Genomic DNA, 25,958 nt, shown 5'->3' on the forward strand with positions numbered 1-25,958 from the left:
TACAACTTAAAATATCAAACCAGACCAAATTGGACCTCAAGCTTCATTACCTGCAGAGCCCTTAATGCAGAACATCACGCTGACATGATGCAGGGTTACATGTCTTCACAATGGTCTCCAAAAGAAGTATTGGACATAGAGACATCTGTGGTTCTGTGGAACCATTTTTAATTTTTGATGAGGGATGCAGACACTGTTTCTATTTTAAAAAATCTGCTTCAGACATTAATTTTGATAAAGCTTTTAATTGAGCCTGGCTTAGAATAGTCTTTGGCTTAGATTGCTGAACCATGATGCACTGAGTTCCTCTCTTCTCTCTTAGCCAGACATTCATGTTACTAACTTCACTGATTGCTGACATCCACTAATATCATTATAATTGTCATTACCATTCTTATTAGCATTTTTATCACTTTTCAATAATGCAATAGTATATAGTTCAAACTGTAATTTTTCTATAAGTCTGTTGCATGTCTGTGTCACTGGTCCTCACTCTCTCTTTCCATCTATCCCTACCATCTCTTTTCCTTAAAATTAAAACCCAAGCTTTTTGTCTCACCCACCCCGACCTTGAGGGTTCTGCTTGTTAAAAGAAAGTATTTTCTCACCATGGCTGTTGCCTGGCAATGCCAATATTGTTTACAGTTAATGTAAAATTGTTAGGTTTTTAATCTCTTGTAAATGAGATGTTAGTTAGCTGGAGCAGGTTCTTATGACAAACAGTTTCACAACTGCAGTGAATTTAGTTTTAGAATAGTACATTCAGAAGACAAAAGCCTCAAAATCTTTATAATGTCACCAGCTCCAGTGTTTTCAGATGGCTAACCAGCAGATAGTTCATCATTGCTCATTAGCAACAAAGACTAAAAATACGGTTTATCTTGTGGTAAAGTACTAACTGCATTGATATGAATGCTCATAATCCTTTTAAATTCTTTTAGAATATTAGTATGGATCAGTCATTAAAAAATATCTATACTGTGGCTTTTGTTCTCAATCTGTCTTTACTTCTTTAGAATACAGATGGATAATACCTTTAATGTTTGTCATACATTATATCTAATTGTATTGAAAAACAAAATCAGATTGGGATTAATGTCCTCTGTGTCATGTGTTCTGATTACAGATTTCCTGATACAGTATATATAAATCTTACCATAGCTACAGCTGGTGAAAGTGAACGCAATATGGTCATTGGAAGCCACAGTTTGTGAAAAATGATTGCATCGGAATAACTGACAGTCTGTGGTGAGAAGAGAAAGCAAAGTCAAATGAAGAGCAACAGGATGAAGCTGAGTTTCTGACACTGCTTTTAATCCAAACTTTAATCCAGATTACAACCACAGATGGCATGTCCTCGCATGCCTCCATGGCTTTCTTGGATGTCAATGTGATTCTTTCAAGAAAAGGAGAGGATCCCACCTGGTTTTGGGGCCACCCCATGAATTAACATGAAAAGATTCAAAGATTCCTTAATCCGTGACTTGAAAATGTAAATTTGAGCAACAATCATTATAGAAAGATGCCCACTGATGAATTGCAGATTTGAAGTAAAATGTAGCCCTTCCAGCATCACAAAATTGCAGTCAACCAAATACTGATGTGCGTGTTTAGCTCCGACAGCTGTTTCTACTGTTGTGTACTCTACTGTTGTGTCAGTATTGTTAGTGGCAGGAGTCTGATTGAGCACCCTGGACCAGCAAAGGAGATTAGACTGAACATACCCCAAAAAACCCAACAATCCAGAGAGAGGATTTGTCTCATATTACTAGATCTTTTATTTGCATCTTTGCAAAGTACATGTTATGATAGTTAGCGCTTATCACATCCTTTCTCAACAACACAAACACCCCTCTTTCACAATTCTTTTATTTCCTCATAACTTCTGTTGTACTTCACACGGTTTAACAAAGCTCACGGTAGAGTATGGACAAACTTCCCAAGCATATTGTGCATAAATGAGAGAGAGATATACATCATACATTAGTTTGTTTATATTTCTTCTCAGAACATGGCTTCAAGCTTGTCAAAAATAAACTAAGATGAGGATGTCTTTGAATTCATGGTAGAAAGAGTACACTTTAGGTCATACTGTAGGCAAAATATTAAAAAGATATGACAATGAAAATGTAAGTTGCAGTTAGGCTTTTAAGTATTTTCACAGTGGAAGGAAAAGCAACTTTGGATTGAATATTGCATGTTTATGGAAGCAGCCAGTTACTAATATTGATTTTCCGGTCAGACAAACTGGACCATCCAATTGAAACAGTTTAAACAATGTCCGTAGAGTCCACATTTTTACTCCATTAAAGCAGACCAGTTCTGTTCTTGTCCAGTTCTGATTAATGTCCGTCATAAATACCTCCGCTCTGATCCTTATGGGGAGTTTTGCCTTTTAATATTTGGAGAACATTTGGTAATTTGCAGTAATTTTATTGCAACACAAAGTTTTGTGTTCTCACATCTTGGGAATTTAGTGTTGAGTCAGTAAGTGGTGTTTAAAAAGCTGCTGCAGGCAGGTTGTGGTTGTTATTTCCTTCGGATTCGCTGTCTTTCCCTATCAGAGACTCGAGTGAGTGTACACTATCTTTGTCTAAATGAAATCCCAGCCCGGGCGGAGCTGTGCTGCCCCCCACCCCTCCACCTCCTATCTCCTGCAGCTCCCCAGAAGCAGCAGCAGCTGCAGCTGCTGCACACTCCTCTTTGAACAATCGGTCATGTTCCATTTTGAGCTCTTGGTAGGAGCGAGAGAACATGTGGAAGATGGAGGTAGCGGGGAACGCCATGATAAGGATCCCACTGAGGATGCTGCTGAGCGCTACAACCTGTCCTGGAATGGACCTTGGTACCATGTCGCCATAGCCTACGGTCGTCATGGAAATAATGGCCCACCAGTAGGAGGCAGGGATGCTACTGAAGTCATGGGTACCTGTGAGCTCGCTCTCAGCCAGATGGACAAGTGGAGAAAAAAGAGTGACAGCCACACAGAGAAAAAGTAGGAGAAGGCCAAACTCCCGAGTGCTGCGTCTCACTGTTAGCCCCAATGTCTGCAGACCTAGAGAGTGGCGGGCAAGACGCATCACGTAGAGAATCCTCAGGGCTCGCAAAATCCTCAACACCAGGCCCAGCTTGTCCAGGTAGCCCTTACCTCCTCCTGGCCTGTCGTGCTCCAAGGATGGGTCCTCATCTGTCACGACCAGAGACACATAGTAGGGCAGGATGGCCATGGCGTCGATGATGTTGAGCGGCCCACGGAGGAAGTCCAGCTTGCTGCGGGCCTGAATGAAGCGCAGTAGGAACTCCAGGGAAAACCACGCCACGCACACCGTCTCTATGATGAACATGTTGTAGCACTTGGAGGAACATTCACCCTGAGGTAGAGAGAGAAGAGAAGGTATTGGAGAGAGAAGAGGGATTCAGAGACAGAGATTGAGAATGAGAGGAGTAGGAGTCGACAAGGAGCAAGACAAATGCAGTAAGGGGAAAGGTGAAAATGTGAGAAATAGAAGAGGAGAAACAAACATCCTGAGGTCAGAAAATCATGCTTGCTAGTCATAAATAAATCATGAGCTTCAGGCACTTAGTATGCTAAAGCTACCACCACGGCTCTGATAGATAAGACTGTCACAGTCAATCAATTATTTTATTACTGAAGGTTTCCAAGATTATGACTCTTGGTTGGAGCTTTAACAGAAAATCTGCCCTGTAACTTGAGTATCAAGGGGGAGAATATACAATAATCAAAAAAACAGTTGTAGTACAAACATCTGCTGTGTACTGACCCACCTCTTCAGAGCTCGGCCACAAATCATCTCATTTTCCCCCTTTCTACTGATTACACACATTTATTGCTTCTGCTCTTATGTAAAAAATAAAAATCTTACTGCAGTACATGTGTATTGTTGAGTGTTTCTACATATTTGAACAAAAGGCTACTTCCTGTTCACCTATATCTGATCAAACAGCAACCATTTCTAAAAACTGAAGATTTAATTCTGTCTTTATCCAAGGCCGGATCTTTTTGAAAATGCAAATTTTTTCTTACGGTTACACCTTCCGCCCACACGACAACACAAATATCCAGAACGAAAACTCAACTTTTCAAAAACGCTGGCCAAAGTGAAGTTTTTTGAAAACGCTGGGTATGCAGGGGCGTCTCCCTACTACAAAAACTGCTGTGACGTTTGGTGTGTGTGACCCATCTCTACATATACAAACGGAATGGACGGAGTTAAAACCGGCTATTTTCTGACGAAAAAGCAGCTTCACATCGAAGTGGCATTGATAAACATGCTTGACAGGTGCATATTTGTTCGTCTGTTTCTTTTTTTATGTGTAATAAAGTTTAGATACATTTATTTATTCATTCATTTACTTTCCTCGCCGAGGATGCCGCCGCCAGTTCTGTGTCAGACCGGGACGCGCTTCCTGCTGGAAGAACTTCCTGCTGAGAACTCTTTGATGGAGGTCATCATCCAGGAGGAACGGCGTGAATGTCCACACATCCCGGTCCTCTCTCCTGTCGTTCTCAGAGTTATTCTGCTTATAAACGTGTTGATCAACGCACCTGTGCGGTCATGTGCGGACAAGATTTTTTCAAAAACGTTGTTACATGAATTTTTTTCTATGTGGGGTGAAAAATGTTGCATTTTCAAAAAAATCCGGCTACGTGTAGACATGGCCTATCATGTCTTCCACAAATGGTTACAGGCAAAAGACAGGGTACACCCTGGACGAGTTGCCAGCTTATTGCAGGGCCCCACCTACGGACAATTAATGCATCCAATTCATCGGAGCTGTCTTTGGTGGGGGGAGGAGGCTGGAGAACCCATACAGACTTGGGGAGAGCAAGCAAACTGTCCAGAAATGCCCAAGATGGAATAGAACCTAGGACCTTTTTGTTGTGAGGCAACAGTGCTACTGCACCAATGTGCTTCCCCTCAAAACTGACATAATTCTTGAGAACATATTTGAAGGTCCTCATAAATACTCTTACTATAGCCGACAATTACAGATGCATTTAGTGTTAGCCGACCAGTACTGCTTTAGGGGTTCAACTTTGTAACGCTTTAATAACATAAGACAGGGTGGGTCAGGACAATCTACTCTGGTATCTATTTTTGGATTTTCTGTCTGTAGTAACTATGCATTTTTTTGGCAGTGTGCGATAATAAATGTGTTCTCTCAGGCCTTCCATTCAGCTTCTTCCTATTTTCTCTATTATCCTCATTGCACATTCTGCATTTTTCTGTATGCTAATGTGTGTCTCATCTATTTTCCTTTTTCCTCATCATTCTTTTCTCTCTTCAACGCCCTCACTTTCTCCCGATGCCTTTTTGCTACCTTCTCATCACTCATTCTGTTTTCTCCTCCATCACCCTCACTGGACTCCCTCCTTCTCATCCGTCGTCCTCTGTTTGCCACTCATACCACCCTCTCTATGCTTGAAATCTATTCATTTGGTGTTCCTGTAAGTGAAATACAACTGGCCCCACTGTTTCTCTATGCATAATGCATCCCTCACTCTTGAGCCCCATTCCTCCCACTCTCATTTATCACTTGCATCTTTTTGCACCCAGTCTCATCCCAGTGTGACTCTTAGCCTTTCACTTTGTTCCTACATAAAATATTGTATCTGCATAATTTCTAAAGCTGTATTGAGTATACATGCAGTTTGTATCAAATTTGACCGAGGGACATGTTCTTCATGCATTGACTGTAAAACCTCTGCATGCATCCAGTTTTTTATTCTCTCAGAATTTCAGTGATAGGACTCTGATTCAATCACCCCTTTGGTTTCCTTCAAATGTTATTCAGGAGTACATCTTAGAAAGCTGATACTTGCTCACAAATGCAGACATGGAGCATCAGATGAATGAAAGTCTAATACCCAACTTGATTTGAGTTCTGTTTAGGTCTCGACCAAATACCAGAGGACATAATTGTCTTTTCAGTTGCTAAACGCTCCTTTCACACACCAGCCTGTTGTTAAGTGTCATTTTGTGCAATGTAGGCAGGCTTACTGGAACATCTTTCTGCATGTTTGTATACTGACTGTGGCTATAGTCAGTATACATAACAATGCTCTGTGGATCTGTGGATCACTAAAAGTAAGGTAATTCACATTTGGCATGGTCACTTGATTCACTTGTAATAAAAAATAAAATAAAATAATTTCTTACTTCTTGCTTGTTAAAGAAAGTGAGACTTTAATCAAGGCATACTTGTCCAGAATAACAGGTAGTAGTTGCCAATGCCCACACAGTAAGATGTGGAACCATTTGAACACTCCATGATTCCTCTGGAGGTCTGAAGGGCAGGCTGGGGGATATTTATTCCTTATGCTGTGAGCATTTACAAAATTGGAGGAAAAGTGCCGGCATGCTACGTCTCTCACATCTATCTCTTGTTTTTTCCCATTTTCACTGCTCTTTGTCTCATTCCTGCTGACATTAGGGCCATCAAGGCTTTGCAACATCATTGTCACCCTCCGCATGATAGGCCATTTGTTACAGTTAGAAGCTCTCCACTTCTGTTGCTCTCTCTCTTTCCAACACACAGAGATATTCACACACAATACCTCCCACAATGCCCACTGTCTCCCTGACCTTATCTCCTCTGTACGACTCTCTCTGGAACTAATGTCGGTGACAGCTCATTTCAACACAGACACTGCTCACCCCAGCAGCTGTCTCCAGTGCTGTCCAACATCATTGTCCGTATTAACACATCTCACTGTCACATTAAGACAAAGCAATGGGGGAGTCAACATAAACATTCTAGGAATATTTGAAGTGACCGTGGGTGAGGGTATTGCGCTGTTGCTACAGCTTTTTTCTTTTCAAAGAGTAACACAACAGCAGAGAAAGAAAAAAAAGTATATATCCCCAAGCATTAATATGTAAATGCTACATCTGTAATGCATATCATGATACCTCTGGATGAATGAGGAAAATGTATAGCTAGTAATGTGGAGAATATCTCCATATTAAATGGACATCTGATAATCTTGAATCATACTGAACCACAGTTTATTAGAATTGCTACTTTACTTTTCTATTAGGTTTTATTTAGTTGATAAATAATTAGAAAATCCAAGCCCAACAGATTTTGTGGTTAGTACAATAAGGGTAATGTGTGGGGGATGTATCATAAATGAAAAACAGAATACAATACTCTTCCTGTAATAACCCTACCACCAGAAATGATATGTCTCACCCATTAAAAGAGATGAAGTAAACACAGTTTAACCCCAATGAGTATTCTAATCCCCCAACAGACAGAATCGGTCCTCATCTAATGTTAATTAATGTTGTGCTCATTTCCTTCTCCAAAACACACACACACACACACACACACACACACACACACACACACACACACACACACACACACACAATCCAATGAAAGTGAAAACAGTTACACGTCTGATAAATCTAATAAGCGACTTAAAAAGCTGCTTCATTAGGTTAATTATGAAATGTCAAACACACGCCTTGGCTGACTGACAAGTGCAGTCATGTTGTTGCTGGTTGTGATAGCAGTTAGCTGAACAGGACGAGTAATTCAACAGCTATCATCCTGAGTCTTTGCACTTGTCAAGGACACATTGGTGGATAGTTCCTGGCTTGTCCATGAGTCAGTAGTATTTGATCATATCTGAATTTGTTTGTATACTGACTATGGCTATCTATTGCCAATCTTACGGAGTTGTGATGCTGTCATGTTACAAGGAAATAATCAAAACCCCATTTCACTTGTAGGTTTCTGAATCTACTTTTGTAGGTTTGTATTCGACTGTAACTAACGCTCAGTTAGTTCAAGGGTATTCTTCCCAGCCATTTCTAAGGGGATGAGTATAGATCAAGGGTGAGACCACTCGATCGCACATGGACACATGAAGCTGCCATGTGGAGGTTAGGACCCATACGCAGAACACCAGTGGAGAAGCTTTCAGTCATAGTTTAATCATCAGTGAAAATCCAGGAAAGACAGAAGAACAAGAGGTGGGAAAACGTACAAAACAAACTGGCGCCGAACCAAAGGACAAGGCGGTTTAAAAAGCCTCAGGCTAATCAGCCTGATCTGGTACAGGTGTGGAAATGAGGAACAGGTGTGGCGACGAGGCCCCGCCCACCAGTTTGGCCCCGCCTCCTGCCACACTCCAGCACAGCAGACAGCAGTCATTTTTTTTTTCACATCCAACTTCAGAAACAAAAGCCACCACCTCATTGTGAAGAACAATTAGTCCTTCCAAGCCGTAGAGATGCTAAAAGAGGCGTTCGTTGAAACAGCTGACTCCATTAATTAATAAATAATTCACGCTTTCCAATGAAAGATGTGACATATGTCCTCAAAGTTGATTTGGAACTAAGCATTGGAGCTGGTGATGCTAGGCAAGTGCACACTACACAGAGCAGATTGGCAATCGTCTGTTTGACACTTTCAAGACTTTTCCCTGATCAAGCCAGTCACAGCTACATTCATGTGCTATCCGTTTCAAGAAGACGCTGAGGTTGGTGCACTCACATCTCCTGAACTCTTCTGAAAGGGAAAATGAGATGTTGACGCTACAAGCCAACATTCAGCTTAAGTCCAGGAAATGAGGAAATGTTCTACCCCCTTCATTTATTACTATTTTGTTTTTTACAAGTAGTCTGCATGCTGAACTTGTGGGCATAGAAATTCTGGGCCCAGATGATGATCTGGGTCACCACCAAAATCTATTAGATTTTTTTCTGAGCTGCACCATACTTCTCAAAAAATAAACTCATTCATAATTCAGACTGCTGTGAGTAGCTACCTGGAAACAAACCAACACTAGCAAAAAAACTTCATCTTCTTGGCGGGGGTACTAAATGGATGTCTCCATCTAATGTCAATACAAATTTAATATCAGAATGACTTAACAGACTGGAGCTGAAAGTGATGCTGAATCAAAACAGACATGGTGCATTCACATACGGAGAAAAATAGAGAAAACTGATGTTCATTGATAGTGGCAGCTACATATGAAACAGAAAACAAAATCACGCACATCTTGTTTTCCATTAAGTTACATAAATGCTAAATGTTTAGTAGCAACTCTTAAAGAAGGGTTGAAGGTAACCACAAAGTTTTTCAGTCTGGAATGTGATGAGTACTGCTGCCATTGCCTGTCATCTCACCACTGTGCAGTGAGAGCTGCTGGATACTTCAGCATCAGACCACTTTGTGTTCAACATGTCTTAACAATCCTTCTTTGTTGTTGGACAAGAGAAAGCTTCTATAGATTTGAATTATAAATGCATTTTCCTCACTTATGGATCAGATGATGGCCAGGTCAATGTCCTCAGCTCAGTAATTAGATTAACTCTTCCTATGGAACTGAAATAACATTGTCGTAAGAGATGCAAGTAAGTGTGTCTTTCAAACCAGTGCAAGAGTCTCAACTGCAATTAGAAAATTGATCATAGCCTTTGGTAATGCTCTGTGTTGTGTTGTTGTAACTTTATTCTGTGCTTCTCTTACAGTATGTCTTCAAATCTGTCTCTGTCTCTATTCATCTGCCTCTCTCGGGGCATTCTTCCCTCAGTAAAAACCCAAAGGGATGGACAAAAAAGGATCAAACAGAGATTTCTCCTCTCAGTCAACTTTATCTTGCCCTCCTAATTTGCAACACTGAATTTATCTATGCTTCTGTACTGACTTTGCACTCATAAGAGTTCTAGAGAGAAGAGAGAGGAGGAGGGAGGGGACGGATGAGATAGAAAGACATGGATAAAGATTAAGAGGTTTAGGATGAACACGACTTTGATGGCCTTAACCTGAAATACTGCACATCAAACACTAGTCAAGTGTTATTGAAAGGCTTGTATTATATGACACCTGCATCCATCATCAGGCTGTTCTCCAGTGACTTGATAGCTCTATACACGCTCAAATGCACACACAACGACACTGGTCAGGGGTTGTTAGCAACAGTTCACTGCCAATGTATTATTAAAAAGAGAAACATCCAGTCAACCAATCTGCAAAGAAGCACTTACTGCCATTTAAAAGTTCTCACTTTTATTTTACAATAAAATCTTGTTTAGTCCCACAGTTCTGTCAGGTGTACAATATATCTTCATTATGTAAAATGCTTTGGAATACATACGTTGTGTGTGTAAACTCAACCCAGACTAGTCAATGTAGCTGACAACGCAAACCAGCATGAACTCGTTCCTTACTCCTCAGAAAAGGTTTCGATCATCTTACCTTAACTGCCTTCATTTCAACAGTACAGTCCACATGATGACACTGAAGCGCTGCAGCCCTTTATTTCTGATTGATTGCACTGCACTTGACAACATATCACAGTTTGATAATAGTACAGCATGTCTCATCAGATTACACTGTATATTTACATTAAAGTTTAACAGCACAATGACATCCACAGCACAGTGGATGTGAGAGTTTTATCTGAAGCTGCGATACAGACTGTCAAGTGTGCTATCACTGACCAAGACAGCTTGTTTAAGCACAAACACCCTACAGGATAATAATGAAAGTGTGGGGAGACAGATACAACAAAAGAAGAGTAAGAATAGATAGCCACAAAGTGTGGCAGAGGGAAAGGGAGGATTACAAAATCAGACGATGAGATTGAATCGAAAGACGAGGTGACATCTGAAGCAATAGATGCATGCACATGTGTGAGTATATACACATAAACACACACACACTTAGAAAATTTGGTTTTTAAACAGTTATGCAGTGGGCTGAAGGAGGGACAAAAATGGGACTGAACATCAACGTAAATATTCAATATTCAAATCAGACTCCCGCCCAAAAACACCCAGAGTGTGAGATGACAGTGGAGGTGAGCACTCAGCAGTGCTCACCTCCAGAGCACTGCCGAGGTGCCCCTGAGCAAGGCGACGTCCCCCACACAGGCTTCTCATTTGGGGCGCACCAAGAAGAAGCAGCCCGCAACTCTTCCTCCCATTGCATGCTTACAGGCCCCCTTGAGTGTGGTTGTGTGTATTACAGGAACCTGTACACAATAATACTGTATAAACTGCCCGGCCAAAAAAAAAGTCACCGTTTGGGTTTCAATAAGCAAATTGCAGTGTTATGATCAGGGGTTGCTTCGGTTGGTCAAGTCTAGGCTCAGCAATATTATTCAGCAAAAAAATTAAGTCAGCTGAGTATCTGAATGTACTGAATGACCAGGCTATCCCATAAATGGATTTTTTCTCCTGGATGGCACAATCATATTCCAGGACAACAATGCCAAAATTTATCGGACTCTACTTGTGAAAGAGTGGTCCAGGGAGCGTGAGGAATCATTTTGACACATCAATTGGCCCCCACAGTCCTGAGCTTAACCCCATTCAAAGTCTATGGGATGTGCTGGAGAAGACCTTGCAGAGTGGTTTGACTCCTATCGTCAACACAAGAACTCGGCTAAAAATTTATGCAATTCTGGACAGAAATAAATGTGACGTTGTACGAGGTTGTCGAAACAATGCCGTGGCAAATGCACACCGCAATCAAAGCTGGCCGGGCAGTGTATATAATTAACAAACTAGTGTGCATTCGTAATTTCTCTTTGGGGATCATAACAGTATATATTCATTCATTCATTCATCTTCCAACCCGCTTAATCCGCTAACGCAGGTCGCGGGGTAGCCAGTGCCTATCCTGGCAGTCTCAGGGCGTGAGGCGGGGGACACTCCGGGCATGACGCCAGTGTACCGCGGAGCCACATAGAAACAAACAATCATTCACACACACACTCACTCCTATGGTCAATTTGGGACCGGCTAATCAACCTGAAGCGCATGCTTTTGGAGGTGGGAGGAAGCCGGAGAACCCGGAGAGAACCCACGCAGACACGGGGAGAGCATGCGAACTCTGCACAGAGCGGGACTCGAACCCGGGTCCGCCGTGTTGTGAGGCAGCAGCGCTAACCACTGCGCCACCGTGCCGCCCATAACAGTATATAATATATATAAAAAAAATACGTACTGTATGTAAACTCAAAAATGTAAATAAATACAACCCAGTCTTTTTACTACAAAGTTATCGAAAAACATCCTCTGCTAGGTTTATACTCTAAAGTCTCTATACTGTATCAATAAACTGAAGTTGCTGCAGTATTAGTACATCAGCATTGCACTCAAGCGCACAGCCGTGAACACCATGCAAGCTGTGGTACCAATGAACTCCATATTTTGTTATTTTTCAGCAATTTGTTGCATAAATAGACAACGGAAAATACGTACACATATTTGCTGCAGGCATTAGAGGATTGAAGAGTCAAAGTCCAAATGTGTTTGATTTTGGCTGAGATGGAGCGGAGCTACATCATGAAGAGGGGAGTTTGATTTCTGCAGATGGCTCAAAAATCCGATGTACTGCATTAACTAGAGGGTAATTTGCATGAATGGGGACCTGCTGTGCCGTTGTTTAACCTTGAGGTAATGGAGCGGCTGTGAAGTGTGTGTTTTGTATATTAGGTAGCATTTCATATAATGGCCACAATTGTTTTACCTCTTGATCAACGTCTGCTTGCAGGACTTCTCTGAGTTTCCCTGCCTGTGCCTCTCTTGACTAGTCTGGTAGGCAACCAGGTGTGCTCTCCAGTTCTGGACACTGGCTGTTCCATGTTAATCATTCCTGATCTGTTGCTAGGTCTACATCTGCTTCTGAAAATCAGCAATGATACACAAAGAGATTTGTTTCGTATATTTGTTGGCAGGTTGTGTGAGTGATTTTTTAAAAATCTTTTTTTTTTGCACATCAAGAGCCTTAAGCTACTTTCTTGTCACGCAGGTTGTTGTTTATTTACAATCAGAATTGATGGATCACACTGTGGCTGTGACCTGTATTGAGTGCTACTGTGAAATTGTCTGTCTCTATGTTTTCACACAAGCCATCTGTGTCACCACAGATAAAACAAATCATGTTGGTGAGACAGCTCCAGGATTCAAACCAAAATGGACACAAGAGTAGTGACTGAATGCATAAAGTTTTGCTCTGGAGGAGGACAAACACTGCATCAGTTGTTTGCAAGCAGAATCTGAATTGATCTGAATTCTTTTTGTCATCTGTCTGTTCTTCTCTTTTCAAGTGCACTGCTGATGATGACATGAATTTATATCTTATTCCTATCCATCACATTCATACTGTGCATCCAGAAATTGGATATGGATACACATAGACTTGAGCCCACATCTGAAAATGACTCAGATCTAATTTGAAAAGAGTGTTCTGTTCAGAGAGCCCCAAAACCTGATTTGTAGCACTCTATTACCTTTCCTGACATCCTTCATCAAACCGTCATCCCACAAATCCTTGCAAGTACATGAACGGGTACATTTAACATATATTTAAAGTCTCACAATTTTAAAAGAGCACAGTTTTAACAACCAAAGTTCCCCAACTGTGAAAGCAGTATTTTATTATGACATCAGCAACTATCCCCAGCACTAACACATTTAAATCCAAGAGGCTACTTCACGTCTATGCTGTGCTGTACAATCCCATTCTGGCACAGACAGAATAAACACCTAATACTTTGCAGTTCTCTCCCATAATCCTGCTTGGCAGCCATGCAGCACATCAGTGAGAAAACAGCTCATAAGCAGATAGGCTACAATAGGCATGAAACCTGCTCCAGACTGATACGGTCAAATTGAATACCTACATGCCTTTACAAATATTATGGAAAATATATGTGGATGGTAATTATTGGTGTGTGTGTGCAGTCACACGTGTAAAGTAGTTTTTTAATGGATTCTGGTAATTAGCATAAAGCTACACATCCTCCTGTGTCCTCAGGATATGTAAAATTTACACAGATCCTATCCTATATACTGTAGTTGTAACCCATTATAGCAACAAATGAGGTTTGGAGTTGAAGGACTCACATGTATGTAGGCACACACACACACACACACACACACACACACACACACACACACACACACACACACACACACACACACACACACACACACACACACACACACACACACAACCATTAACTGTCTCAAACATCTTTTCCATCATGATTAGTCACACTTGTTCTAATCATAAGGTCATCTGTAACCAATGTAATGTCAGCTTTCGCTCTCCCTTGTGTGTGTGTGTGTGTGTGTGTGTGTGTGTGTGTGTGTGTGTGTGTGTGTGTGTGTGTGTGTGTGTGAGTGTCTGTGAGAGAGAGATCCAATGGGTAAACCACCCCTTTTCTGCATCACCCCACCATACTTAGCATTAGTCTTATTTGCTTTCCTTGACTACCATTTGCACCGACTGGCTGCCAGCCTCAGTCTCACCATGCTGAACTAACAAACCTTTTTCACTAAAGTTCATTTAACTTAGTTTGAATTATGGGCAGGGTGGACTTGAAATATGGAACATAAGGAATTAATTCTTGTCCAACTATTGTTCCATTTTTAAGGGACTTTCATGGTGGATGATGCTAATTCATCTCCTTGGCTTGGTAGCGGTGGTGACTTTGACTTTGTCACACACATACACAAAATGAATAGCTCTGCATGTTCATATGTTTTCCCATCCAATGCGAGAACTTCAATTACTTTAAAGAAATACACTATATGTGCTTGAAAGCCTGGAAGCTTTACCACTGCATCACGTTAACAAAGAACTCTTTTTTTTTCACATCAGACTGTGGACCATATTGCTTCATGTGGCTTTGCACCTCGGGGAAAAACTCCTTTCCTTGTATTCAAGTCAAAACAGAGACAATCACAACTGTTTAATCACAACTCCCTTTCAGAGAGAATAAATGCCGAAACTGGTTTTGTTGATTTGCAAAACACAATTCTGTGCAGCTAAGAAGCAGAAGACACAGCCAGAAATTACTTTGTTCCACAGCAAACACTATGATCTTCTCCAAATAATTGTCAAAGAAGGCGGACATTGGTTCACAATGAAAAGAGAACAAGCTCTGTTTTTAGCATCTGGCTGTTGGTGATATAACAAACAGACCTATCAAAACAAAGGACACAATTCTTCCTGGTCATTTTCTTACTTCTGTTTAATTATATTGGAAATAGGATTCAGCTCATGTGGCAAACAAGAATGCTGCCTTGGATCAGCATCAGACATTCAACTTCTAGTCTGTCCTAAAGAGAGATGAGTTTTCACTGTAACTGACCTAATAGGGGACTAATAGTTTCAGACCGCTATCTCAGAACCGATCATCCTCACCCCTCAAACTGTCTGTTAAATAGGTGTTACCCTACTGAAGGGACTTCTTATGATCACATATTTAATGCACAACATTAATTTCATTTAGAAAAAGGTTTCAGATATTTTCCATGGTTGTAGAGTAGTGTTCATATTTGAGATCTGTTAACCATAATGAGAAAGGCCTTCAAAACATTCACTATATTTACATATTCTTCCATTAGTTCTCCATAGTCCTCCATAGATGAAGCAAATGCTGGGTCACAGTCACAATTCACTTTCCTAAATCAGTACAAAAAGAGATTCAGATTAAATGCTTGGAACTTTTCATGCTCAATTTGAGCCTCACAAATAACCTTTTTTTCAGTGAACATGAAAGACAACTTTGAGACTTCGTATTTATGAAATATTCTATAATTAGACTAAAGTAAGAACCTTTGCTGAACATTTATCCCGACATTCAGATATTTAATTGGGAATAAAAGAGAAGTATGGTACCCCCAAAGTACAAATCAAGGCAACAAACAGAAAACACAACAAATCAAAAGCATAAAAAACAAAACAATAAATGTGTTTATCCAATCAGCAGCGAGCAACATACCGAGAGCAGATACCGACCTTTTCAGGTGGAAGTTAATATTTTGCTTTTTGGCTTCTCTTGTCTTTTGATTTTGTGAGTAGCACTTCAGGACCAAAAACAACCATCTTTTACATCTTGGATACTCGATTGATCTGTGACATTCATTCAATTTTGTTTTTTACAAATGCTCTTCATGTGTGAAAATGGACAATAGAAATTTGGATTTTGTCATGGCTGCACTCTTTTAAAAAGACAAATAAGTCATTCTTCTTTATCTACTCAGTTAAAGTCATTGTTTAACTTTGAACAAGAAAGGAGAAATGATGAGAGAGAGAGAGAGAGAGAGAGAGAGAGAGAGAGAGAGAGGGAGACAGAGAGAGAGAGAGAGATAGAGAGAGAGAGAGATGGGGGTCATGGTTGGTTTAGTTTTTACATCCTCCGCTTTTACATTTTTTTTATTTTCCACTCCCTCCCCATGACCTACACTCCTCTATTTCCCCTCTAATACAAAGGATTACCTTATCTCCCCTAAGAACATCACAATAGACATTATCTCTGGCTCATTCTGTCCCTTCGGTTGATTTTTTGTCTCTTAATAGAATAAGAAAGCCACAGACCGATCAAGCCTCTCTGTAATCGCCTTTCTGGACTGGTTTCGTGGTTCAATAAGATTATTGACATGTCTGTATTTGGGAAGAAGCGATTAGTCAAACAGAAAACATGGTAAAACTTCACACTCTGTGGATTAATTCATGCACTCTGCTATCCTGTGTCTCTTACCCTGTCTTCAGGTTTGTTGCCCTGGGCTGTAATTATTGAACTGAAAATCCCAATTTATGGCACCAAGAAAATAACAAGGCCCCTTCAATTACTCCCCGGGCCAGAGTACAAGTGAATTAAGAGGAGAAGAGCAAATCTGATGAGCCTGTCTGAAAATCCTCGGTGAGAATATTAAAGGCATGAATCTGACTGGCACTTGCTAAGAGTATAACATTTAGCCATGAATGCAGTAAATGAACGACAGTGGATGTAGAAGGAATATTTTTATAACTTAGACCGTGTATAGAAAATTAGCTCTCGTCCATGGACTTTTGGACGTTTTTACAGCAACAAGAAGTACATTTGTACGGCTTATTAATTCCTGCTAAGACTTTCTCATTTTGCAGGGCTAAAACTGCATACAACTGCCATCTTGCCAGAGATCACTGTGGTTGTTCATGCATTTGAACAGGGGTGATGGTAGAAATGTATCTAATGAACATGAAGGTAAAGACAGATACAGGCAGACAAAAGACATCATACATGTTTCCAACTCAGAGGGATTACACACAGAAGTAATAACCAGATATCCATGGAATACAGCACTAATACATTTGCTTTATTTCTGAGCATCCAGGTTATTGGAAAATACATTTAACTATATTAAGAATTTTTTTATTATTTTCAGGATAATCATGTGGCCTGGAGTAACACTTTATTTCGAAATAGTTTGTTTAAAGACACTGAACACTGAAATCTTATTCCGGACTCACTTACCTTGATCTAATTTCAATTTACTTGACTCATTCAGCCTAACATTGTGTTTGCATGTCTGAGTCCTCAACTGCAACTGATTTCCTTTGTGTAATTTAAAAGTTAGTTGTGTATGCAGGTATGCCAAGTTCTCATTCGCACCGCTCCAATTGGCCAATTGTCTCCACCAAATGAGGAAAACCGTTGATGTTTAAAGTTATTCATTTGGTGAACACATCTCAGTTGTAAGTGTTGATTCATTGGTGTCAGACAAGGCTAAAAGTAGGTCAATTGTTTTTATCTTTATAATAATGGAGATCAAAAATATTTGTTACATTTGAACACAAAGATTAGAGACTACAGTAAATCTCAATTTGAAACGCTGATGATGCACAAATTGCACTGGTGTGTTCACATTTCTATAAGCATAGACTGAAAATCTGTTACCATTCTGAGGGGGGTGGTAACAGATTTTTAGTCATTCTTTTAGTTTTTAAAAACACGATGGGGAAGTGCCTCTCATTGTAATGTTTCACATCCTGAAGGAATAATAGTGGCACCAGAATCATATGGATTTTTTTATGCAGAGCTGACTGTTATAGAGATACAGTGCACCCTCGTTCCTCGCGGGTAATGAGTTCCAAGAACCACACGCAATTAACGAATTCCGCGATAGAATGACAAACTATTTATCTTATTATCTATGGTAATTTAAACATTTATGAACCCGCCCCATACTGATATTAAACCACCTTCTATCTGTATTACCTTTTCCCACTCTTATCATGTTTAAAACACTATTTATTCTCACGTAAGTCCAAGACTCACGGAACATAGCGCACTTCCGTATGCCGTCAGCCAATAGAATGCTAGTACGGTATCATGGGACCGTCTACCAAAAATCCGCGATGAGGTGACGTCGCGAGCGTAGATGCGCGAATGTACAAGGGTGCACTATATACACACACCAGCAGCAGGGGATAGAGCAGGACTGGAATGGTTATTATGGGGTGAGTTTGAAACTGAACTTTGATTATAAAGGCTCCTCTGAAAGCATTTAGTTCATGGTGATATATGATTTGATAAAGGAGATCAGCTGAGGACAGCCAGGAACGCATTAGCCATGTAGAGATAGGCAGAAGGGACCAAGTGGGAGGAAAAACATTTAAATACTGCTTATATCTTGCTTCATTGATACCAGAATCTTACTTTCATCCGTCTCCTCCATCATTCTCTCAGACACATATTATTTCACTCCATCTCTCATTCTTCCCCTCCATAAGATATATCCTCTATTTGTCCTCTTCTTCCATCTTCCACTTACTTTAACTCCTCTTTCACACTCCTAACCCAAACTGGCAGGCAGAGAAGCAGGATGAATAATGAGGGGACAGGGGAATTCTGGCCTGCCCCAGCACAAACCAGACCTGAGAACGAGACAAACAGCAGGACCATGTGAATTAAAGATGACAAGAGTCCTGCTACTCCTGCTTGGGCAGGCTAACTGGACACTGCAGATGGAGTTCAGCAGCCAAACATACGAGGACAGTTAGCAACTCATGAGCATGCAGAGATAAAATCATGAAAGCAGCAGATGGATTTGTTTACTTTGGTTGGAGCTGCAATCCTGTTCCCAAGAATGAGCACTGACATGTATAGAGATGCTCGGATGAACATACACACTTAACGAGCCCTTAGAACCTTCTCATGGCAGTGAAATGCCAGAGACACAAGCACACATGCGTACACACACACACGCACACACACACACATACACACACACACACCTGAGAGGTCTTTCATATGCACATTGTCTTCAAAAGACATAAGAGACATGGAGGCATTTGACTCTGAACTGCACGAGCATGAACGCACACACAGCTGTATAAAATTCACAAATCTCTGCTTTGGCCTATCAGTAGTTGATATGAGGAGGAATACCGTTGCCTTGCAGAGCAAAGAGACTGAGCCACATTCATTTTGTTAAGATGCCAACTCAGTCCATTCCCATGCTGCCACCAATCATCGAATTCTGTTCATCCACAGTCCCAGGTGGCGTCCCATTTTGACCTGAAACGTTAATTGAAAGAATTCTTTCTTTCTTTTAACGGAGCAGCATTTCTAGTCTTTGCTGCACGTCACAAACCCGATTGCTTGCTTTGTAAATCATTTAATGTGACACTACTCAACCTAAACAAATGGGCGGGAAGAGAGTCGACAGTTGCTGACACATCAGAAAAGCAGTCAAGAATCCGCAACTCACAAAAACCATTCATCTGTATTCACTTGCACGGTGTCTGAACATCTGCTGTGTGTTTGCCTCTTTTGTTTTGAACATCACTGCACTGAAAACATATCTAGTAGCATCTGACACCATTGTGCTTCATTCCCTGTAGGGGATCTCCGCAGATTTGTCTAATCATATTCTATAATGATATTCCAAAGACAGTTATGCATGTTAAAGGACTCAATGAATCAAACAAAGGGACTGTCTAATCCTGAACTCTATCTTCTCAATCTGTGTTCTTATCACTGATTTCTGGACTCGTCTTGGAGGGGCTCTCAAATCGTATCTTCAGCCTTTACAACTCATCTAGCAGTCTGAAAGCACTTCTCCGCTCCTAAATTCTACAGTGTCGAACAGCCTGCACACCATCCTTGACTGCTTATGACTGCTCATATCAAAATCAATATAGCGGCACTGCTGTTGAGGACTTTGGGGCAGCTGCTGAACAAGCGTGTTGAGTTTTCCTGCAGCAACCAACCTCTGCATACGCTTGAGATACATGCATATGATATTTTACTTAAGGGCAGATGATTAAAATTGAATCAGAGATACTGGAGGAGAAGGTCAGTTATAAGTGAACGGAAGACTCAAGGGTAACTGTAAGCCGTATCAGTTACAGCGTATGAGTTCATCGCTGTTACATGTTCTCACGTGTGCTCGTCTGCACACGTGCACAGATGTGCGTAGGCATGTGATTTGAAGTACACACATGTGAAGGTTTTGTCAAATTTGTGTGACTGACAGTGTGTTTACTGATGCGCAAATTTTGTACGCGCTTGACTTTTGTGTGAGGCACAGCAAGTCCATTCAATTATTGCGTGGTGTTTACTGAGAGACGCCAACCGGACAGGCGTCAGTGAGCAGCTCTGGCTTCATAATTTTATGCTGCTATAGACACAGATCACAGGACACAGAAGGCCGACACATTAACAAGAACATCCCAGAGGGACATTTAAGGCGGTCGTACAGTCATTTCACTTTGCTCACACGCCCTGCCATACTGTACTCACACCACATTTTATTTTCCAAGAAAACAAGGTTGCTATTAGAGATAACGGTCATCTGACTTATCAGGATGAGTTGTGAGCAGCTCTGTTAGTATGTGATGGTTGTGTCTTTGGACGGGTAAAAACTGTAAGACAAGACAGCGGTAGGTTGATTTCTACTCATTCACACTACACATGCTGAATCTGAATGACAGACCAGTATCTTACTACAAAAATTACTTTTAGACACTCTAGATTCAGGCTAAAAATTTTAATTGCTTAATTAGCATTATGACTTGGCTCACAGCCATATGTACAACGTGCAAAAACATTGCCTCACTCACCCTGTCCTCCTCCTCTCTCAGGTCTGGCATGGTGCTGATGCACAAGCTGACAACTGTCACGGCAACCATGATCACTGACAAGAAGGCAAAGATCTTCCCTGGGATGCCAGACTGGGGATTCTCCACCATATCCCTCAGCCAGTTCATCACCCTTCGGTATCTGGTCTCCTCCACTGTCACATGCTGCATTACATTTTTTTGCCTGCGTTCCTCCTCTCGCCGTTCCAGCTCATGTGCCTCCTCAATGCGTGTGTACATCTTTCTCTTGCAGCAGCGCTCCATGTACGCCATCTCCACTCCCCAGTAGGTCAGCTCATCATGCAGAGAGAGGACGCACATCTCTCGCAGCAGGCGCAGTTTCCCAGCAGCCAAGAAGTTGAGGATGACCCTGAAGGCAGATGGTGAGCGGTCGAAGAAAAACTCCTTGTGTGCTTCATCATAGTCATCGCAAATGCTGGCAATGTCCTCGGGTGACCGACAGCCACAGAGGCGGCCAAGTCGTGTGAGAGGGAACTGCTCCAGGGTGCTCCAGGGGAAAGTGTAGCGGTTTCCCCCAACATTGATCACCGCTAGAAGGGCATGGTCGACAGAGACGAGGTCCTCTGGCCGACGGATGAACTGAGCCCTCTGGTAGTGCACACCCTGGAGAGTGAACAATGAAAAGCTTCATTGCCAGAGCAGATGTATCTGAAATACGTCTGAGTTGTTTGTCCAAAAATGTATCACTTAATTGACATGTTAATATTATGTTATTCATACCTTGATCGTCTCAGTCTCTGGGATCTCTGTAAAGATACGATCCAGACTGCTGTCATCGCTGACAGACAGATTGCTGAAGTCATGGTTGGCGTTGCTGATGATGGGCATGGCAGCATTTGGAAGCACACTGCTCTGGACCAGGCAGTGCAGACCAGGTAATAAAGACTATAGGAGACTACAGTAGAGTCTACAAAGAAGTGCAGAGATAGCAAAGGACTCGACTGTTCAGTCTTACTACGCAGCAGTCTATTTTCTATATTGCTCTCCAACAGTTTATGTTAACTCTTGCAAATGAGAAAACATTTCTTGCCTCATCCCTGGTCTGTTTCAGATTACTTGAATGTGGATATAGTTGTATATTTAAGTCTTTTTGATCTCAGGCCTCATAACCAGGATTTTTTCCTAACAACATATGAACTATGAGTCCTCTTCCAACCATCACAGGCAAAACCAAAAAGGGAGAATAAAGAGTAGCATCAGACAACCTGTCGTCACGATTGAATGTGTAATAAGTTTTAAAAGTAATGTCAGAGAACCATAATAGACTCAGATGTCATATCAGGATTCAGCATCTGATCAGTGAGTAATCCTCGTTTGAAGCAAGCGTCTGGAAAAAGAAAGCCTGACTAGAAAGAGGGTTACAAATGATGTGTGTCTGATAGCTGCCCTGGATGACTGGATGAGTAAAGGAGCCAAATATGTAGCACTGAGTTGTCCAGGGACTGAACGGGATCCTCTGTGACGCCACATCAGGATTATGGCGGGCCGAGAAATGTGGCAGCAGGCACTAAGAGAGCGAGAGAGAGATAGAGAAAAATAAAGATAAATTTCAGAACAAAACAAAGAAGCAATGAGATTAGGTCACAGTATAGAACACGAATGGGCAAATAAAAGGAACAAAATAGAGTGATGATAGAAAATAGGGAAGAAGAAACGGACATCAGCAGTCACACTGCAGTACCCCCCTGCCCCAATTTTTTTCCCCCAAACCCTTTCACCCAAACCTTCACCCCATTCACTTCAATTTCAACAAGACCCTCAGCTGGTGCTATAAATGACCCGTCACTGTGGACGGTGCTGTACTTGAAGTGATAGCGAAGGCATTTAAACTCAAATCAATTTGCAATAAGGACGGCCTGTGTGTGGGTGTTAGAACATTCAAGGAAAAACAGTAGACAAAAAGATATTCAGGTCTGTGGTGTTATTTACACTCAGAGATATTGGCTGTTGCAGACGGGCAGCAATCCATAGCAACAGACACAGAAACACAGGGCCCAAAATGTTTTTCTTGGCACAGTTAGTTGTCAGAGAATGCCTCTTTGTGTATCAAAACCTTAAATAGCTATGGTTCATTTCAATCCCTGTACTTTTGTATTCATCATTTATTTTCTATGACTACTGTACAGTTTTTCTTCCTTGGGCTTAGTTACACTTTATGCATGATAACCGGCTGCCAGTAAACAAACAAAACAGTGAATGGGTTTCACAGCTTTGTGCTTCCGTAACAATGTCGAAAATGCATGCAGTGAAAAAACTATTTAACATCAATTTAATCTCATTCTTATTTAAATGAATATTTGCATGATTGTAAATTTCAGGCAAGTTTGTTTTGACAATGACAATTAGGAGCAGAAGGAACCAGAGGGTAAAGACAGTAGGTGAGAATGGTTTAAATATTAAATGACATGGATCCAGATGATGAAAGAATAAGAATGAGCTTTCTGTGGCTTTCATGTTGGAAACATCCAATCAGAAGCAATGCTTGGTTGCCTATTGCGTCTAGCTATGAGCAACAGAGCTGACTAACATTTGGGTGGTTGCCCTTCACTTCTCTGATGCCAGCTTTTGCTATCAGTGTTAAGCTGTGATAGCTTTTCTGCACACACCATGGCAAATTATGAAAGCCGGAATCTTCACAGGCCATTCCAGACGTTATGGACTTTTAAACAGGCATGTGGTCTAAATGTTTGTGAAGACACGTATCACTCTGCTGTCACTATATATATATGTAATTCAGACATACAGATGGGGCTCTGATTCATCAGAAGTAAAGTAGCTTTTTGTTTTGTTCTCAACAGATTGTATAAAAAGATATTTTTGTCACCAGTGCTGGGCTTATTTGTCTCTCTGTCTCTGCACGGTAACCCCAGGGCTATTGGATGAGTGACTGGACAGCACAGACAAGAGTTTGAAGCATTCGACCACACCAGCATGAATCATTGATTCACATCCTGAAGAGTAAAGTCCTGTACAGGAGGAACCAATAAATCACATCTGTCCTGATGCTGGTGTTTCATTTCCACCTCACAGGGGGAGAGCGCGATAAACTATTTATTAATCGATTCTTTCTCCCAATGGATGTGACTGGGTTTTCTTGGCGGAACCTTAATTGAAGGAGGTGGTTTAAACTGGATGCTGGAGTCAGACACAAATGACACCAATGAGATGAAGGATATCTGAGGAAACCACCAGCAGATTCAGCTTGTTCGATTACTGATGAAGATTGGTATTTATTGTAAGGTGCATTACAATGAACAGTGATTACATTATAGAAATATGGAAACCAATGAGTAAGTATCTTCTATTTAAAACCTGTATTAAAAAATACATATATTGATATTTTCCATGCAAAGGGGCATGCACCACTCAGTCTGGGTGCTAATATTACTGTATATTCATGGGTGAGTCACTGGTGACAACATTTGCTGGGAGCTGGTGGAAGAGATCGAGTTGCTCTCTCTCTCTCTCTCTCTCTCTCTCTGTCTCTCTCTCTCCCTCTCTCTCTCTCCCTCTGTCTCTCTCTCTCTGTCTCTCTCTCTCTCTCTCTCTCTCTGTCTCTCTCTCTCTCTCTCTCTCTCTTTCTATCTCATACCAACTTGTAAAAGAACACACGCGTCAGCAAACATACGCACATACACGTACGCACACACACACATGCGTGCGCAAGCACTCACACACACACACGCACGCACGCACACACACACACACGCACACAATTGTCCGTCCTCACTAAGAATTGACCTATAATTAACCCCAGATAAAGACGAACTTATGTGTTTTTAATGTACTAATGTTGTACAAAGAAAGCTGATGGGGGGCTCTAAAGTTTTGATCAGATGTTGCTTCCAGGGCAGTTCACATATGTTCCATCTCAGACATGATTTCAAAATGGTAACACTTTTACTCGCGTATTTTAGAAACATCTACCTTCAAAAACGTGCTGTGTGTAGTTTCTCTAATCCTAAAGCAAGTTGCAGCGTTTCAGGACAAACTCCACCAGCATTAGAACTTCAGGCAAATACCGAGATGGAAGTAAAACCCGTGGCAGGCATCGGTATAACTTATGAAGCTGAGCTTACCATCCCGACCCGGCGCTCATCTCCAGACAACCAAACCAGCTCGGCGTGAATTCCCTCTGTAGCCCCGAGGTTCCTTCTGATAATTCAACACCAAATCAGGGTGTCAACAATCACCCCCCAAACGCCGCATGTTACGGGAACATGAACGCGTGTGTCTGGCATCATCCAAACAGCCGCTGGAAGGCGCGCAAAGAGTCTGCCTGGACATATCGGCGATGGAAGAGAGTGAAGGCTTGGTGTGCCGAAAGTGTCCCGTTACAGCTCGGTTAGCAGTGCTGCAGGAGGAGGAGGAGGAGGAGGAGGAGGAGCAGGGGAGGGCTGAGTCTGAGCCGCGGTGCGCAACAGAGGACGCTCCCGGGACCCAAGTTCAAGATCACGCGTAATGCCGACCACTGGCGCAATAATGAAGCCAGTGTGAGAAAGAAAAAGACATTTTATCAGGGCTGACGGAGGACGGGGGCTGTCAAGTGTTGACTCGACATCTCTTCTTTACATCAGATCATCTGAAATTCAAGGACACCAAGGAGATGTTGTCGTGTATATACGAGTCCTACCTGACCGCTTCGTGCGCTACAGGGGGCGCGGTAACCTCCTCAATTACCATCAATAACTGTAGTTGTTACATCTGCCGGGAAGCAATAACTACCGGTCAAAAGTGAACATGCAGTAGGTCGAAAATGTGAGAATAATCTGTCGTAATTCATTTCGAAACGAAAAGAAGAAAGGGAAAATCTGTAAAGTGATGTATCTCGTGAATTAATAATGGCGAGAGAACCTGGAAAGCGATTTTGGTTCCACCCTTATTTTTTAGTGGAAACCGCAAAATACTTATGTAAAAACACAATTTTGTGAACATGAATAATGCACATAGACTACTGTAAGTTTGTTTGTTACGTTATATTTCTCAGTTATTTGGAGTAAAACCGTGTCAGGTGTATTTATTGTAGA

The 25,958-nt window shown here is 41.5% G+C and overlaps 1 protein-coding gene and 1 long non-coding RNA gene across 2 annotated transcripts; one reads left to right on the forward strand and one right to left on the reverse strand.

Annotated features, from left to right (window-relative positions):
• Window positions 1–1,293: 1,293 nt before the first annotated feature.
• On the reverse strand, window positions 1,294–25,263 carry kcng4a (potassium voltage-gated channel, subfamily G, member 4a). The gene is made up of 4 exons (XM_068313526.1): window positions 25,011–25,263; window positions 21,652–22,438; window positions 20,893–21,534; window positions 1,294–3,371 (listed from the first exon to the last, which is right to left on the reverse strand). Exons 2-4 carry the CDS (start codon window positions 21,757–21,759, stop codon window positions 2,499–2,501), a joined length of 1,623 nt encoding a protein of 540 aa, XP_068169627.1. The 5' UTR covers window positions 21,760–22,438; window positions 25,011–25,263; the 3' UTR covers window positions 1,294–2,498.
• Window positions 21,404–23,934, forward strand: LOC137594197 (uncharacterized). Its single transcript, XR_011035219.1, has 2 exons — window positions 21,404–21,806; window positions 23,802–23,934. It is a non-coding gene; the product is annotated as an uncharacterized lncRNA (long non-coding RNA).
• Window positions 25,264–25,958: the final 695 nt, after the last annotated feature.

This window comes from Antennarius striatus, chromosome 4 (assembly GCF_040054535.1).
Source record: "Antennarius striatus isolate MH-2024 chromosome 4, ASM4005453v1, whole genome shotgun sequence".
Classification (NCBI taxonomy): Eukaryota; Metazoa; Chordata; class Actinopteri; order Lophiiformes; family Antennariidae; genus Antennarius; species Antennarius striatus.

Bases quoted from the DNA above. Each gene is read 5' to 3' on its own strand.
- kcng4a (XM_068313526.1), bottom strand. From the start codon at position 21,759: ATGCCCATCATCAGCAACGCCAACCATGACTTCAGCAATCTGTCTGTC. The intron at 21,535-21,651 runs GTATGAATAACA...TTCACTCTCCAG, and splicing joins CAGAGACTGAGACGATCAAG to GGTGTGCACTACCAGAGGGC. The intron at 3,372-20,892 runs GTGAGTGAGGCA...TCTCTACCTCAG, and splicing joins TGAGAGAGGAGGAGGACAGG to GGTGAATGTTCCTCCAAGTG.